The 13,547-nt window shown below is 43.6% G+C and overlaps 3 protein-coding genes across 5 annotated transcripts in view; all 3 read right to left on the reverse strand.

Moving 5' to 3' along the window:
- LOC105191091 (band 4.1-like protein 4) overlaps positions 1-3,588 on the reverse strand; it is a 16,851-nt gene extending 13,263 nt beyond the window's left edge. Inside the window, exons 1-2 of one of the 2 annotated variants that reach the window (XM_011154234.3) lie at positions 3,334-3,588; positions 373-583 (exon numbers count right to left, since the gene is read on the reverse strand). In XM_011154234.3, coding sequence (XP_011152536.1) covers positions 373-486 — 114 coding nt within the window. In that variant the 5' untranslated portion in view covers positions 487-583; positions 3,334-3,588. Of the gene's footprint in view, positions 1-372; positions 584-3,317 lie in introns of both variants that reach the window. The other variant, XM_011154233.3, reaches the window with a different exon arrangement.
- Positions 3,589-4,829: 1,241 nt separating this feature from the next.
- LOC105191093 (ankyrin repeat and zinc finger domain-containing protein 1) lies at positions 4,830-8,967 on the reverse strand. Its single transcript, XM_011154237.3, has 12 exons — positions 8,648-8,967; positions 8,252-8,458; positions 7,840-8,177; positions 7,546-7,660; positions 7,320-7,465; positions 7,012-7,237; positions 6,653-6,925; positions 6,295-6,486; positions 5,842-6,121; positions 5,633-5,774; positions 5,378-5,551; positions 4,830-5,246 (listed from the first exon to the last, which is right to left on the reverse strand). Exons 1-12 carry the CDS (start codon positions 8,790-8,792, stop codon positions 5,073-5,075), a joined length of 2,412 nt encoding a protein of 803 aa, XP_011152539.1. The 5' UTR covers positions 8,793-8,967; the 3' UTR covers positions 4,830-5,072.
- Positions 8,968-9,197: 230 nt separating this feature from the next.
- Positions 9,198-13,137, reverse strand: LOC105191094 (uncharacterized). Of its 2 annotated transcripts, none has more exons than XM_025303115.1 (3): positions 12,792-13,137; positions 10,795-11,041; positions 9,198-9,790 (listed from the first exon to the last, which is right to left on the reverse strand). In XM_025303115.1, exons 1-3 carry the CDS (start codon positions 12,985-12,987, stop codon positions 9,769-9,771), a joined length of 465 nt encoding a protein of 154 aa, XP_025158900.1. In that variant the 5' UTR covers positions 12,988-13,137; the 3' UTR covers positions 9,198-9,768. The 2 variants fall into 2 exon arrangements, with proteins under 2 accessions (XP_025158900.1, XP_011152540.1); XM_011154238.3 differs by having other exon boundaries at positions 9,198-10,637.
- Between the last annotated feature and the right edge of the window lie 410 nt (positions 13,138-13,547).

A 13,547-nucleotide genomic window follows, 5' to 3' on the forward strand; every position in this document is an offset into this window, starting at 1 on the left:
ACGAACGAGGCGAGCAACTTTGTTGTCAAACCGGCATGAAAATTGCGGAAGAAAATTGAGAGGATACATGGAGTATATCGAGGACAGGTGAAAAAAAATGGAGGAACGGGGATCGCCGCGCCGGTGCGCTTTCGAAGTCGAGAAAGTGAGAAACGATGATGAGCCGGCGAGCACAGACGGGACAGTTTGTCGATTTGAGACTGGAAGAGAGACTGGGGAGGGACACAGCGCTCAGCTGAGCCGTGAGCGAATGAACGATTCGCGTTGAAGAAACGATGAAATATCGTCAGCGGAGGAGGACAGTCGAGACGGTCGGGATCAAGGAGAGCCGAGAGGTCGAGGTCGAGTGTTATTGCGTCGCGTTCAACTCACCAAAACATCTTGCAACAATTCGTGCTCGTCCAGAAGTATCACCTTGCAGTGCAGAAGACGAGGCCTGTTGCTCCTGGTCGACCTGAGTCCAGGGCACAACCACTCCACCACCATCGCTTTTCCTACTTCCTCAGTTTTCCTTTCCTGTATTCTTGCTCCTCGCAAGTGTCTTCAGCCGCTCGATGTGCTCGCGCTCGCGTTCGCGCTCATCCTGAAATCGCACGCAAATATTCTCAGTCCCGCAACACACACACACACACACACACACACACACATACACACGTCACACATCTGTGCTCTCGAATAGCTCGGAAGAGAAAGAGCCGATATTCGAGAGATTTATACCTCAACGACCGCACACGTCCATCGTGTCACCGGAAACGCGCGCTACCTGACAGACAGGGTCGACGTTTTCGTAAATATTATTTGCAAACGACCATCGGTCTCGTCGTCATACGTGACGAATGCTCCGCCCGAGTCAAACTTTTTTTCTCCCCGAGTCCGTCTTTCTCGCAAAACACACGAGTCTGCGACTTGTGTCGCCTTTCTTCTTACAAGGTGAAACTTGAATTTTTATTCAAGACAAGACATTCTAATAGCTGTGTGTGTGTGTATGTGTAACTGTGCTCTGCAAACGTAATGTCGAAGATAGCTGAAGAAGACGGGGCCATCTCAGAGAGAAAGACGCGGACTGAAGCGTCCGCGAATCCAAAGTTCTTCGTTCTTTCACCGTCCGGTAAACATTTCGCAGTCACGCGTAAAAGCCCAAGGTGATCTTTTACTCGCAGCACTATGCCTGATGACACGTGTCGCAGTGTACGAGGTACAAAATATCGCGCTGTCGCAAATAGCAGTAATCGATTCAGCGCTACTCGCGTTTACCGTTAGTTTATAGTTCCCGCTCGAGAATGGAATGATTTCTGATGGACGCGGCTCGGCCAGGCCGGCAATGGTAACTCGATAATATACTCGGCGCACGTACAATTTGAAGCGCGCTTGTAATTACGATAAGCGACGTGCCTCATATCCGAGAGAGCTTCCGAGTTGAATCGTAAAAAGTCGATTGTACAAAACGCGCAGACGCGACGCGACAGGAGGAGTAAATCCGGAGGAAAGTCCAAATCCAGCGATCCAGCGATTCTCGCCGCCACGAGGAGAGGCTCTACGCTTTTCCTATACTTTCTTCCTCTCCACGGAGGACTCTCTCGAAACAAGCCCAATTCACGTTATTGTTATTCGAGATACGGCGTTACCGCGGCGGATCGCGAGCGACTCAAGTATACCTTTTGTCCTCGCGTACGCTTGAAAAATGTCTGTACAATGTGCCCGAAGTGGCGAGTGTGCCATTGAACTCCGGATGAGCAGAGCGAGAGCGTAGTCAGCGTGGAACAGGTTTCGAATCCAGAATCTCTCAATTGGATTTAATACGGGAGAGATAATAGAAATCGACAAGTTTAACGAGCGACTCACGCTTAATTGAGACGTATCGCTAATTACCGTTCATTTCCTAACAAAAAAGCGGGATGGACGCGGCGGAGAAAAGTCAATTCGCCGAGAGAGGAGAGTCTACCGAGGCGTGTTTTACGCTAATTCATGCATTAATTCATTCCAAACGAGAGAGAGAGAGAGAGGGAGAGAAGATAAAACGAGCGGGGACAAAATGAGTACGGAGATCAAACAAAATGGGAAGAGAGAACTCTTCGCTCTTCGAGCGAATATACTCTCTCGCATCAGCGTTCGCTCAAATTGTACATATTTATGTATTACATCGACGTGACGTTTGACGGTACCTTTGAGAATGTCTCTCCGTTTTTGTTCATCTCTTTCGCATAGTTGTCTCTCTCTCTCTCTCTCCTCCCCTCTCTCTTTCTTTCAGTACTCGTAAGTACATTCGCCGTCTCGCTAACGATCGTGTATATTTGCATGGAAATTCGCGCGGAACTCGCGCGTGTCATTACTTACCGTAGGTATCCGCGCGGAATGCCTGACGGAGATTAAAAATACGATTAAGTGGTTTTTCGACCCATTCAACTTTTCACGGACGACATTCCAACGACGTCGTCTAATGAGTGCGCGCGCGATTTACGTTAAGCGCGAATATACGAGTGCAGGCGCATCCCACGAGCAGCCGCTAGTAGGAATTTTTCGAAGCACGCTTTCGACTTTATTCGCGCATCCGCGTGAATCCGCGCGGACGATCGGCGAGAGAATTAGCAGGCGAGAGCAGCGAGACCGCTACGAACGTCGATGACGGACGATTTTCGAGAGGGAATTACCTGAAACAGCGAAACGGTACTGATCTCTCGTACGGTATTTATCTCTCGGATAGCGGCGACTCGACTGCGGCGAGTCAGTAAGAACAAAAGGAACTCTTTGCTGTGATTTAACATTGTGTACACATCGCCTTGTGCCGCCATAATTCTCGATTTCCCGTCTTTTCGACTTCCGTCACCGGACTCGGACTCGGACTCGGACACGACTCGCCGTCATCGCGAGCGAATACGGCGGCAACTTGCTGTGCACCGCACAGTGCTGTACCAGTCGTTAAATTCGTCACCTCGGCCCGAGCAACACACGTATATGTAACAATGCGAACGTGCGAAATTCTTCGGATCGAATCTCACTCGGCGTCCTGAATTTATCTCAACACCCCGTATATATATATATATATATATATATCTCTCTCTCTCTGCGCGTCGAGACGCGACGAATGCCGCACAAATGAATGAAAAAATGCCTCTTCTCCTATTGGATTAAACAAAGTATTCAACGAGAGTAAGTACGCTACGACTAAGCTAAGTACGAGAGCGATTGATATATATGTACCTCGATGCGATTTCGAGCGAGATCCAAAGGAACGGCGTTAACGGCATGAGTGCGCGATATGAGACAATATATAACGTGGGAAGGAAGAGAGCGGAGCGGATTTCAAGCGCGGCGCATACCTTCGTTACGACTTACGCTCCGAATTTCCGTGGCCCTCGTAGAATCGCTCGACCGGTACTTCCGGCACTTCGCACACTTTTCGGCACTTTCGGCACACCTGTGGCACTCCCGCCCGCTACCGCAGCCTCGGCGAGTGGCGACGGAGTGTGTGGCCTGCGCTGCGCCGCGATATTTCGCCGAATCCTGCTGCTCTTGTGTGTGTGCTCGCGGCACTCGCGGCGAGTCTCTGCCGAGAGCAGGCACTCACTCGGCGTTTCACTCGGTGCGCGTACGCGCACCGGGCCTCTCGAGGAAGACTCTCTCGCGCGCGCGCGCGCGCGCGCGCGCGCCTGCCTGTATGTACCTTACCACGTCAGGATATGTCAGGCATTTATCGATGCGGATTCACCGAGATCGTACGGATCGTACGCGCGTTTCTCTCTCAACGCGCCAACGCGAGGTACCGCACCACGGCCGACTCGCGGCTGACGCGCTATCGCGAATTTCAACGCGGCGCGGTCGGTCGTCACGTCGGGGACGCGGACGCGAGTTTTCAAGTTATGCGGCGCGGAGCGACGCGACGCGATGCGGCGAGCGACAGGACGAGAGAGCGGGGCAGGCTGAAGAGCGAGGCGACGCGGCGACTCGGCCAGCGACTCGCGGCTCGCGGCGCTGCACCGTGCACCGCGATCGGCTGCGATGCGTCAAAGAGGGGGGCGGGAAAGAGCGAAAAGAAGGAGACAAAGAAGAATAGGACGAGGAGCAGGCGGCGGCGGTGGCGGCGGCGGCGAAGCGTTCACCGCCGTCATCTGTATATACAGCTCGGATTAAAAAGCGCGTAAGTCACGCCATCGATGAGGCGCCGTCAGAGACGGTCGACGGATTTCCGTTATCGCCGTAAGCGGCCCGACGATCCTTCGGACGGTTATCGAATTTCTTCGGTCAATCGATATGAATACAAATGTCTTGTATGTAATACGATGTTGGTATTATAATTGCAATCATCCGACGTTCTGCAAATGTGTAGGTAGGTATCTATGATAAGATACATGTGGTATCTTTGAAACTGTAATCTTGTGGTTATCATCTATGCTGATGAGACATCGAGCTTACCGACGGCAGGGTGTCAAGCTGCGGAATCGTTCGGCTAAGTTACGCCTTGACCGTCTGCGAGGAGCGAGCAAACTTTTCTGCTTCAGGCTGTGCAGTCCCAATTTAGAATCGTTCATCGTTCTAAATTGGGGCTAGTCCGAAAGATAGCATCGTCGCTTTTGGTACACCGCACACAAGTCAACATCACAATTTCGCACGGAGACATTTGCAAAAGGCACGAATTTGTTTGTAAATAATACATAATATGTATCTTTAATGTACTATATAAAAATGTTCTTTTACAACGCTCACATTATTTTCCATACTTATGTAATATTTTGACATCGAGAATAAAATAATACAATTCAGATAATAAATATGTGAAGCATATTATGTTCAGGACTTACATATTTAATGACAATATACTTATAGATCAATTATATAAATCATTGTACTGAAGTCGTACTTCCTGATCTTGTTCGTCCTTAGAATCGTCGTGGCTGATATATTTCAATCAATATTCAGAGGTAATGCAAATAGCTTTACACATCATTTTGAAAAAATCACCCGTCAAAATTCCTCCGTGGACGAAATATAGGGACTAACGGAGTAATCGTGAGCCAATCACGGTCAAAGATGCCTGATTGGTACGCAAAATTTCGCTAGCTATATACGATACACCATCACATAACAAATTTATTGTGAAGACGATGCTCCTTGAGACACGGCATGGAGCAGAAGCGATTGGCATTGTACTCAAAAGGCACCTGACCAGTCATGTCGACAGCACACTGGAAACACCGCAACATTACGGTATAACCTTGGTTCAACATGCGCTTCTCCGCAGCTAGTGCTCTCTGTGAAACGGGAAAGAAGCTAGTGAGATATTGTGCCAATAGCTGAACGAAACAAAATTGCACGTTAACGATAGAAATCAAATTCAAAAACACCAGTCAATTTTTTAAACACTTTTTACATAATAATATACCTTTTCTCGATCACTAAGATTGAGGAATCTTTGCTTCTCGTCTTCTTCCTGCTTCTTCAACTCAAACTCCTTCCTCTTGACCTTCTCCTTCAAACGCTTTATTTTCCGCTGCTGCCTCTTCTTCTCCATCTGCTCCTGTTCGATCTCCTCGTTGAGCGGCCCGGGTATTTGAGACTACCGAGCGATTATAGAAAAAACAAAATCCATAAATGAAAAGTTTTGTCCTATATGTAAGGAAACGTAAGATTCCGGTACCTTATGGTAATTATACTTGTCCGGGTTAGCTCCCATAAACCTTCTGAAAATATTCCTGGTCTCTTTATCGTTCGCAGCGGCGTACGGTGTCTGCAGCTTTCTATTTTTATTGCAGGGATCGGATCCGATCTCCAGCAGCAGCCTGAGAAGCAAATCATCAATATCGCTAATATTTGATCAAACGACGAGTCAACTGTAGCGGCACGCACCATATTAGTTTCAAATGTCCACCGAACGCCGCCAGATGCAACATCGTGTTACCCTCCTCGTTAACATCGTTGACCAATTTCGCTATGTCGTGCATGTTGACCAGAGGATTGATGCATTCGACGTTAACATCACTCTTATTTTGCTCCATCAGTTCCTCGCATTTTTTAACTTCGTCCAGGAGATCGTCGATAGTCGATGACAGCAGGTCGTTATCCCCCAGTTTACACGCATTCCACAATTTTATTTTAGCATCCAATAATACTTCGTTGATTATTTGGGCTACATATGGCGTAACGTAAAAAACATTGTTAAATAGGTTGCGGTGAAAAATATTTTTTCATAAAATTTTCTTATCGTTTCTATCTTCGCGATTGTCTTCTTTTATTTCGTGCGGTTTGAACAGTTAATACTTGTATCATATTGGAATTATCTCGCGAACCAACAACACTCACCGTCTTTCTTCACTTTTTTCTTCTGCCGACGAGCTTTTTTATTCTTCATATACCTTGGTACAGTATCTTGAAAGGCTAGTAAATGTTCATTAAATTCTATCTCCAAGTCTTGTTCAATTATCGAAACACTCAACGGCAAATTCTCGTCCACTTCTGATCCCGAAGAAGACTGAGCTAGTCTAGTAACGATTTCTGCAAAAAAAAAAGAAAAAAACGGTGTGGTTCTCCGTTACATACAAATGAAAACAACATCATTTTTGATAACACTACACACACACACAACATAACAACATTGTGATAACACTAGCGCGCCAAAAAAGGCCTCAACTGCCAGCATGCAACATACAATGACGCGTACCTGGTAGCGGACGAATTGGGCTTTTCCTTGGTTTCGCTCGATCTATATGCGAACGCGAATTCCTGTGTTGTCTCTCCGGTGAGGACGGCAGAGCTGTTTTTATCTTATCGCTCTCCTGAGAACTACTGGTACTACTGTGTGTCACATTAGGCTGACATTCCGCGTCGATGCCTCCCTCGGGTATCTCGTCCATCAGCTCGGGCTTGGGGACCTTCTTGCGTATAGGCTGTCGCGGCGAGTTGGGGAAACAGTCTGTAAAGTTTGCCGCGGAACCTGAAACACCGGCATTACCGTAATCAGCGTGCGGACTAAACAGATCAGTGAGACGCAGATCACAAGTTTAAATTGCACTCGCTCACCGTAAATCTCCATGGAGCTCAATATATCGTACACTCTCTTGACTTCCTTAAACGTGGCTCTACGTGTGGGAAAGGGCAGTGGTCTTAGCCTGGAGTCGTTCTTGTCTAACGTAGGATTCTTGCCGCCGAAGAGCACCGTGCGATTAAACGGACCGACCGCTCGATACAAAATCAGCGACGAATTGCTGATGTGCGTCGACCACGACTCCAGTATCTCTTGCACGTGCTGGAAACACCAACAAATACCTTGTTACGTGTATCCAATGGCTTATGAAATCATTCTCGTGGCTATGGAAAGACTGGGACACCTGAATGAGAGACGCTTCGTTGTATCTTCGTAGACTGGCACCGGCGCTCTTCTGATGATTGCCCGTCGTACGAGAATTCTGAGCGAAACCTTGTTTTGCCCGCACAGTGTAAGAATGGTAGGTCTTGTGCACGATAGGTTCGCCGTCTACGGTACGCGAGAGCGGCTTGATATATAAAGAAAATCGACAAATATCCTCTCAGACAACAGTGACAATAATAATGTACCTTGAAATACTGCCGCGGCAAAGTGTCCACCACCGACCATGATGACCGTCCATGTTGTCTTTTTGCCACTGTTCAGTGCCTGAGCAATCATCTCATTGTCTACTTCAGGAATGTCCTAAAACGTAATTGCATCTCTCCTGATCTGGCAAGTATAGATCACGCCAAGTGACTCTAATAAAGTAGACCAAGTTTCATAACAATGGATAAAGAGAATAATAATAACAACACATGATTCTAAACATGAAATGGGAGGAGGGAACTAATTAAAAGGCAATTTAATTTATAATAACGGACCTTCTTATGGTGCAACAGACACCTGTAGATGCTGAATATGTTGCCATCTTCATTCTCAAAGAATACTTTTGAGTGACGACTGGCAATGGCCAGTAGAGCTTGCAGTTTCTTCTCCTTGAACATTTCATTACACTCAGTATCAGAACTGTCCGAGACTAACTCGATACCCTTGCTGCGTCTTTCCTTCTTGTCAGACTCCTCGTTGATAGGCACGGAATTATTTTTACTCGCAGGTTCATTCTTGATCTGGTCATTGAGCGAGCTACCAGTCTCCGAAGTACCAGCTTCGTCCTCATTTTCGGACTCTGTCTCGCTACCAGACAGACTAGACACGGCGCCTACAAAATTCGCACGTGTCTGATGCATCCGCTTAAAGTCCGCACAACGCTGTGTACTTCATCTCAGACTATACCTTCATCAACCAGTAAGTTAAAACTATCCTCGCTAATTGACTTCAGACCATTCAGGTGTTGCTTGAGATTGTAACAGTGCCAATCTAGCTTGTAATGATGTCTCTGTTGAGTTTTGTCCTCAAACACGGTGTTACAAAAGGAACAACTCAACGAATCCGACACAACCAGATCCTCCAATTGGTTTAACACGGTCTCACTGTCAGAAACTGCAAAGTGGGAAAGCTCCATTCGTGAAACATCAACAAACTTTATCAGTTACTGTTGATCTTAAACAATAACATAAAATATCACACGCGATCAAAGCGCTTATGCTCACGCATACAATATACAAAACAGATGAATAATCAATTCATGAAGGCATACGTCCCAAGAAAGTTCCAAGGGTACGTGCTTACCACAGGACGACCGCGATTGCATGCATTGCGCAACCTTGATCCCTCTGGTGATCCGGCTGAAGTCATCTGGATTATGTATTTTAAAGATCTGATGGTCCATTTCTTTCGTAGCCACTTGGCAGGCCTGATCAGTTTCATTCACCATTCTCCAGTTCTAAAGACGGACAGGAAAGATGCAATGTCTACCCGACCGCGATAGCGAGAGAGGAAACACGGCTCAAAACACAAGATTCGCGGAAATTCGACGAGAAATCTAATCCCAACGATCAACACGGAGAGAACGCACCGATCGTTTCGTCATCCTACGCGCCGCGAAACGTTGCGCCTCCAGCGGCTGCTGATTATATCATTCTATTCACGTGCCACTTTCAAGGGTGCATGTTTCAAAGGGCGGCAGATTTGAAATTGTTGAAAGTGAAAGTCCATTCTGAATCTTTTCATCGAGTAGCGATGAAAAAACTAGAGAAAAAAAAGACAGTTACATTGACATCTTTGAAAATACGAGAAAATAAATGTTGAGGAGAATATGAGATGCAACATATGTGAGGAGTTCATGTGCGAAAGTGTCAGTTAATCGTTTATTAAATAAAATTTCGTCTCACGTTACAAACATTTCGCGCGAGACAATGCTGCACGCAACAGTGACTGCCCGACTATTGAGAAGGCATCTCACGAAGAATATACTCTTACTTTGTTAATTCTATCGATATTAGTCGTTCGAAAAATAGAGCATATCTTGTTAGACATTCATAATACTTGTAACAGCTGGAACTTATGAAACTTGTCGCATAACAGTACGTAATCACTTATTCTACCTATAACAGCGATTTACATTTCTTGTTTCGTAGACCTATCAAATCGTAAGTTTCAGGTAATTAGAGATAATTAGAGTTACAATAGAGAGACTCGACGGCCACTAACTTTACATTCCCGATATCGAAGCTCCTATGTATACAGTTGCCAGTTGAAATAAATTAAGTGTATAACAAATACGTCTAATAATAAGCGTATAAATATTACACAGTAAAGTACCAAAGTAGCACGAGATTCATTGCTCGCGTAGCAATAAATGTTCCTCACAGTATTCTCGGTATGCAGTAACTGTTTAATAAAGGCGCACCTCATTCCAATGGTACATGATTTCTAAAAAATTATTAATAAGCGCCATCACTTAAACTGTGACATGTGACGATACAGTGTGCTGAGAACGATGCATTATTCTTAGGCACGCAAAAGGAATATTAGAGCACGGAATACGTATTGCGAGTGAATTGTATATAAAATAAAATTTACCTCACAAAATAAAATACGAAGTATACTTCGCAACACTTATTCTAGCTTACCGATAAATATAAATTATTCTATCGGATAATCAGTCAGTCTTAGATACACAAAGTTCTAATAATGTAATAGATTATCCTTTAAAATTTGGAACGACGGACTGTTTTGTACTTTTGACGTTTTGACGTTTTTGGTTGCTGCGCATCGCACGGTTGTACTAGCTCGATACTTTCCGCGCATAGTAGTACCGTTAGTGTGATTACTAGGGTGAAAACTAGAGCAAACAAGACCTTTGCATTTTACTAATGCTCGCTTTCACATCCTGCGTTTTTCATCTTGGACTACTCAAAGAAAGTGAATTTATTTTCTCAATAGTTGCAACCATGTAATTTTTACAATGTAGAAATCAACAGGAAATTACAAAACGTCAAGATTATCGATGTGTATCATCGACAACTTCTAACTCAAAACTTATTAAATACCACAAACATGAAAGACAGCCATAAATAAACATAGTTGTTGATGTTGATAAATATGCAAATAAATAAATATATTACACGTAAACAAAAATAGAACCATCTTTCGAGCTGCCCTGCACAGGCTGTTGATCACATCTCCGTCAAGTTAGAAACACATATAGATAAAAAATAATATCCCATGTAGTACACCAATTAAATAATTTATGTGCATCCTTGAACCTTCATGCATCCTGAAATACATGTACCAAATGATATTAAAAAGAATTAAAATAAAATAAAATAAAAATGATGACATATATATATATATATATCTTGTTGCCATGTTGCAAGATTAGAATATCTAAGTGATATCTAAAGTAATATCTGTGAGTAAAAGTCAAGGCTCACCTCTGCCTTGAAGAACTGAAAGGAGATGGTGGATTCACACCTGGTATACTGCTGTCCATATAAATGATGAACCAAGTGAAACTTGTTATTGCAAGCCCACTCAATGCAGCCTTTACGAACCACCAATATTTTTTGTAAAATGTAACTAACACACCAGCAGCTGCATTCGTATATTGATTACTGGCATCCAACAATGTCCCGCTACTCGCCAGTAATTGGTCGCCAATTTGCCACGACAGAGATTCTCCTGAGGGCAAAAGACGAGAAACTTGAATCAGCCACATTTTCTTATCTCATCCACCAGCGTTTCAATGCTTATTCTAAATTCGAAACTCAGGCGTCTGCGGAGTAGCTTTGTTTCCTAATTTAGACAAAGTTATCCCCTTTTCTGTGTGATTGCAAATAATTAATTCAAACTAAAGAAACATCAAGAGGTAGAATAAAGATCGTAATAAGAAGCGAAGAGACGACTCGTGTTTTTATCCCTCTTTTTTGCTCCTTTCACAGTCTCTCGCAGTGTTGCGACAGTAAGAAAAATCAAGCACTTTTCGGGCGATGACGCGGCCTTCGTAAATTCGGTCATGGGCGATGCAGACACTCGCGTCCACGAACACGTGCGCGTGGAGAAGCTCGAGGGAGGATCGTCGACTCGGAGTGTTCGTTCAAACATGTATCTCGCTTATGCAAATAGGCCGCGTAACAAAAATACAATTCAAGAACGGCCGCACGTGCGTACCATCTGCGTTTTAAAGCGCGCTCGCGGATCGCGTCTTTAAATTTCGCATTTGGAATGCGGTACAAAAACAGCAAAAAATAAAATAATTATTTGCTGAAACTCAGCCGGGGAGAATGAAGATTATTTTTTATATATTATATTAAAAAAAATGATCCTTATATATTATATTAAGATAAAAATAATATTTAAAATAAAAAATATATATATTTATTTATATTTATGTATTTATTTGTACATTATGTTACATTAGATTTATTGAGATAAGAATAATGATTTTGAAAATGGTTTGATTTGCAATAGCGTAACTTTTTGAAATTAATCGTATACAAATAGCAGGCTATGTAGCAGGCTACGTAGCACTATCAGGTTTTCGGTATACTCGGTATATTTGGTGGAGAAATATCAAGGATTAACATCCAATTAACAATGGAGAAATTTATTGATAAAAGTTATACAACAACTTATATTTATTTACAAAATATTGTTTTTATATGAATCCATTTTAAAACATATCAGGTATGATTTCTTTTCAGCTACACTTCGATACTTTCCAGCTAAATTTCAATACTTCCTGATTTCAATGAGAACACTTATGTCATTACTTTCATGAGCATGAAATAAGTATACACTCATATATCAAAGAGAGAAAAATGAAAGCAGATCAATCAGATGTAGAAAGTTTACCTGAAAAAGAGATGTCTGATGATACAAATATAACAAATAAAAATAAATAAAAATAAATAATAAAAAATTATAAATTTTGATTGATGCTATTTTCATTGACTTTAATTAAGGACTGTAACTGTTTGGGACAACTATTAAAATATATATGCACATAAGAGTGTTATTCGTGAAAAAATTCATATGATTAATGAGTAGTTTTGTGTTTAATAAAACCAAAACAGATAAATGTACAAATGCACATCTAATTTAACCGATTTTAGATTTCGTTGATGCAAAAGAATTTTACTTTACGCAAAGGAAAATGCGCTACGAAAGGGACAGAGAGAGAGAGAGAGAGAGAGAGAGAGAGAAAGAAAGAGAGAGAGAGAGAGAGAGAAAGTTCGGCAAAAAAAGTTGCAAGCATCTCTTTCCAGCAAAAGAAGCACAACAAAGAATCGAGCATTGAATAATCTCTAACCTCAATCTCGATCGAGCTGCTAGGTGAATGACTCGTATCGTCCACTTTCAAGAACAGCCCTTTCGACGCAACATCGGACAAAAAATAAAAATTCGTAATCAAGTCACTGTAATCACTCACCATAATTGAAATATAGCTTCCCCAGTGTCATCGACAGGGAGAACAGGAAGAGCGACACACTGAAAGTCCACTCATTTATGCGAAGCTTCCTCCAGAACGTCGTCGGTTTCTCGTCCATAACAGCGGCGGCAAAATTGCCGTTCCCGTTCGTCCATTTCGAGGATTCGCTGATCTTCGTCCTTTGGAATATCGCCATCGTCGTCGGAAGCAGCCTCCACCGGGAACCAGGCAACGGTCGTGCGTGAGACACGCACTGCGTATATACACACAATGTATACAGGTGTGGCCTGTATCATCTACGAATGACAAGTCGCGCTGTTTCCAAAAATAAAGGTGAACAAGCCCGACACACACACACACACACACACGCACGTACAATGTCGATGACGTACGCGCATGCGTCACAATCTCCAATCCCACCGCATCAAAAGCGTGCGCACGTCGCCCATCAACCGCCAATCGAATCTTCATAAATTTTTTCTCCGACGCTAACAGATCTCGACGAACAGTCAACGGAAGAAAATTTTGTGACGTTTACGAGATAATGTTAAACTCCAACTAGGCTAATCGCCGCTCAATTCAGCCTGAATCGTAAGCATGAAAAATGTATATAAGCCAATATGTCGTTGGAATGAGTAAGAACATTCTCTTGTTCTCTCTTCCCCAGACAGCACACACGGCACGTCCATTGGACGTTATATGTCCATTTTTTTTACAAAAGACGTCCATAGGACGTACGTTTGTCACAACTTCGGA

This window comes from Harpegnathos saltator, unplaced genomic scaffold, assembly GCF_003227715.2.
Source record: "Harpegnathos saltator strain DR-91 unplaced genomic scaffold, Hsal_v8.6 scaffold53, whole genome shotgun sequence".
Classification (NCBI taxonomy): Eukaryota; Metazoa; Arthropoda; class Insecta; order Hymenoptera; family Formicidae; genus Harpegnathos; species Harpegnathos saltator.

Excerpts from the sequence above, each read along its gene's own strand:
- LOC105191093 (XM_011154237.3), bottom strand. The coding sequence starts at position 8,792 with ATGGTGAATGAAACTGATCAGGCCTGCCAAGTGGCTACGAAAGAAATG. Across the intron at positions 6,122-6,294 it reads GAAAAAAGTGAAGAAAGACG|CCCAAATAATCAACGAAGTA; the intron begins GTGAGTGTTGTT and ends CGCCATATGTAG. Across the intron at positions 5,247-5,377 it reads ATCTTAGTGATCGAGAAAAG|AGAGCACTAGCTGCGGAGAA; the intron begins GTATATTATTAT and ends CCCGTTTCACAG.
- LOC105191094 (XM_011154238.3), bottom strand. The coding sequence starts at position 12,987 with ATGGCGATATTCCAAAGGACGAAGATCAGCGAATCCTCGAAATGGACG. Across the intron at positions 11,042-12,791 it reads GAAGCTATATTTCAATTATG|GAGAATCTCTGTCGTGGCAA; the intron begins GTGAGTGATTAC and ends TTTTGCCCTCAG. Across the intron at positions 10,638-10,794 it reads TTCAGTTCTTCAAGGCAGAG|GATGCATGAAGGTTCAAGGA; the intron begins GTGAGCCTTGAC and ends CATGTATTTCAG.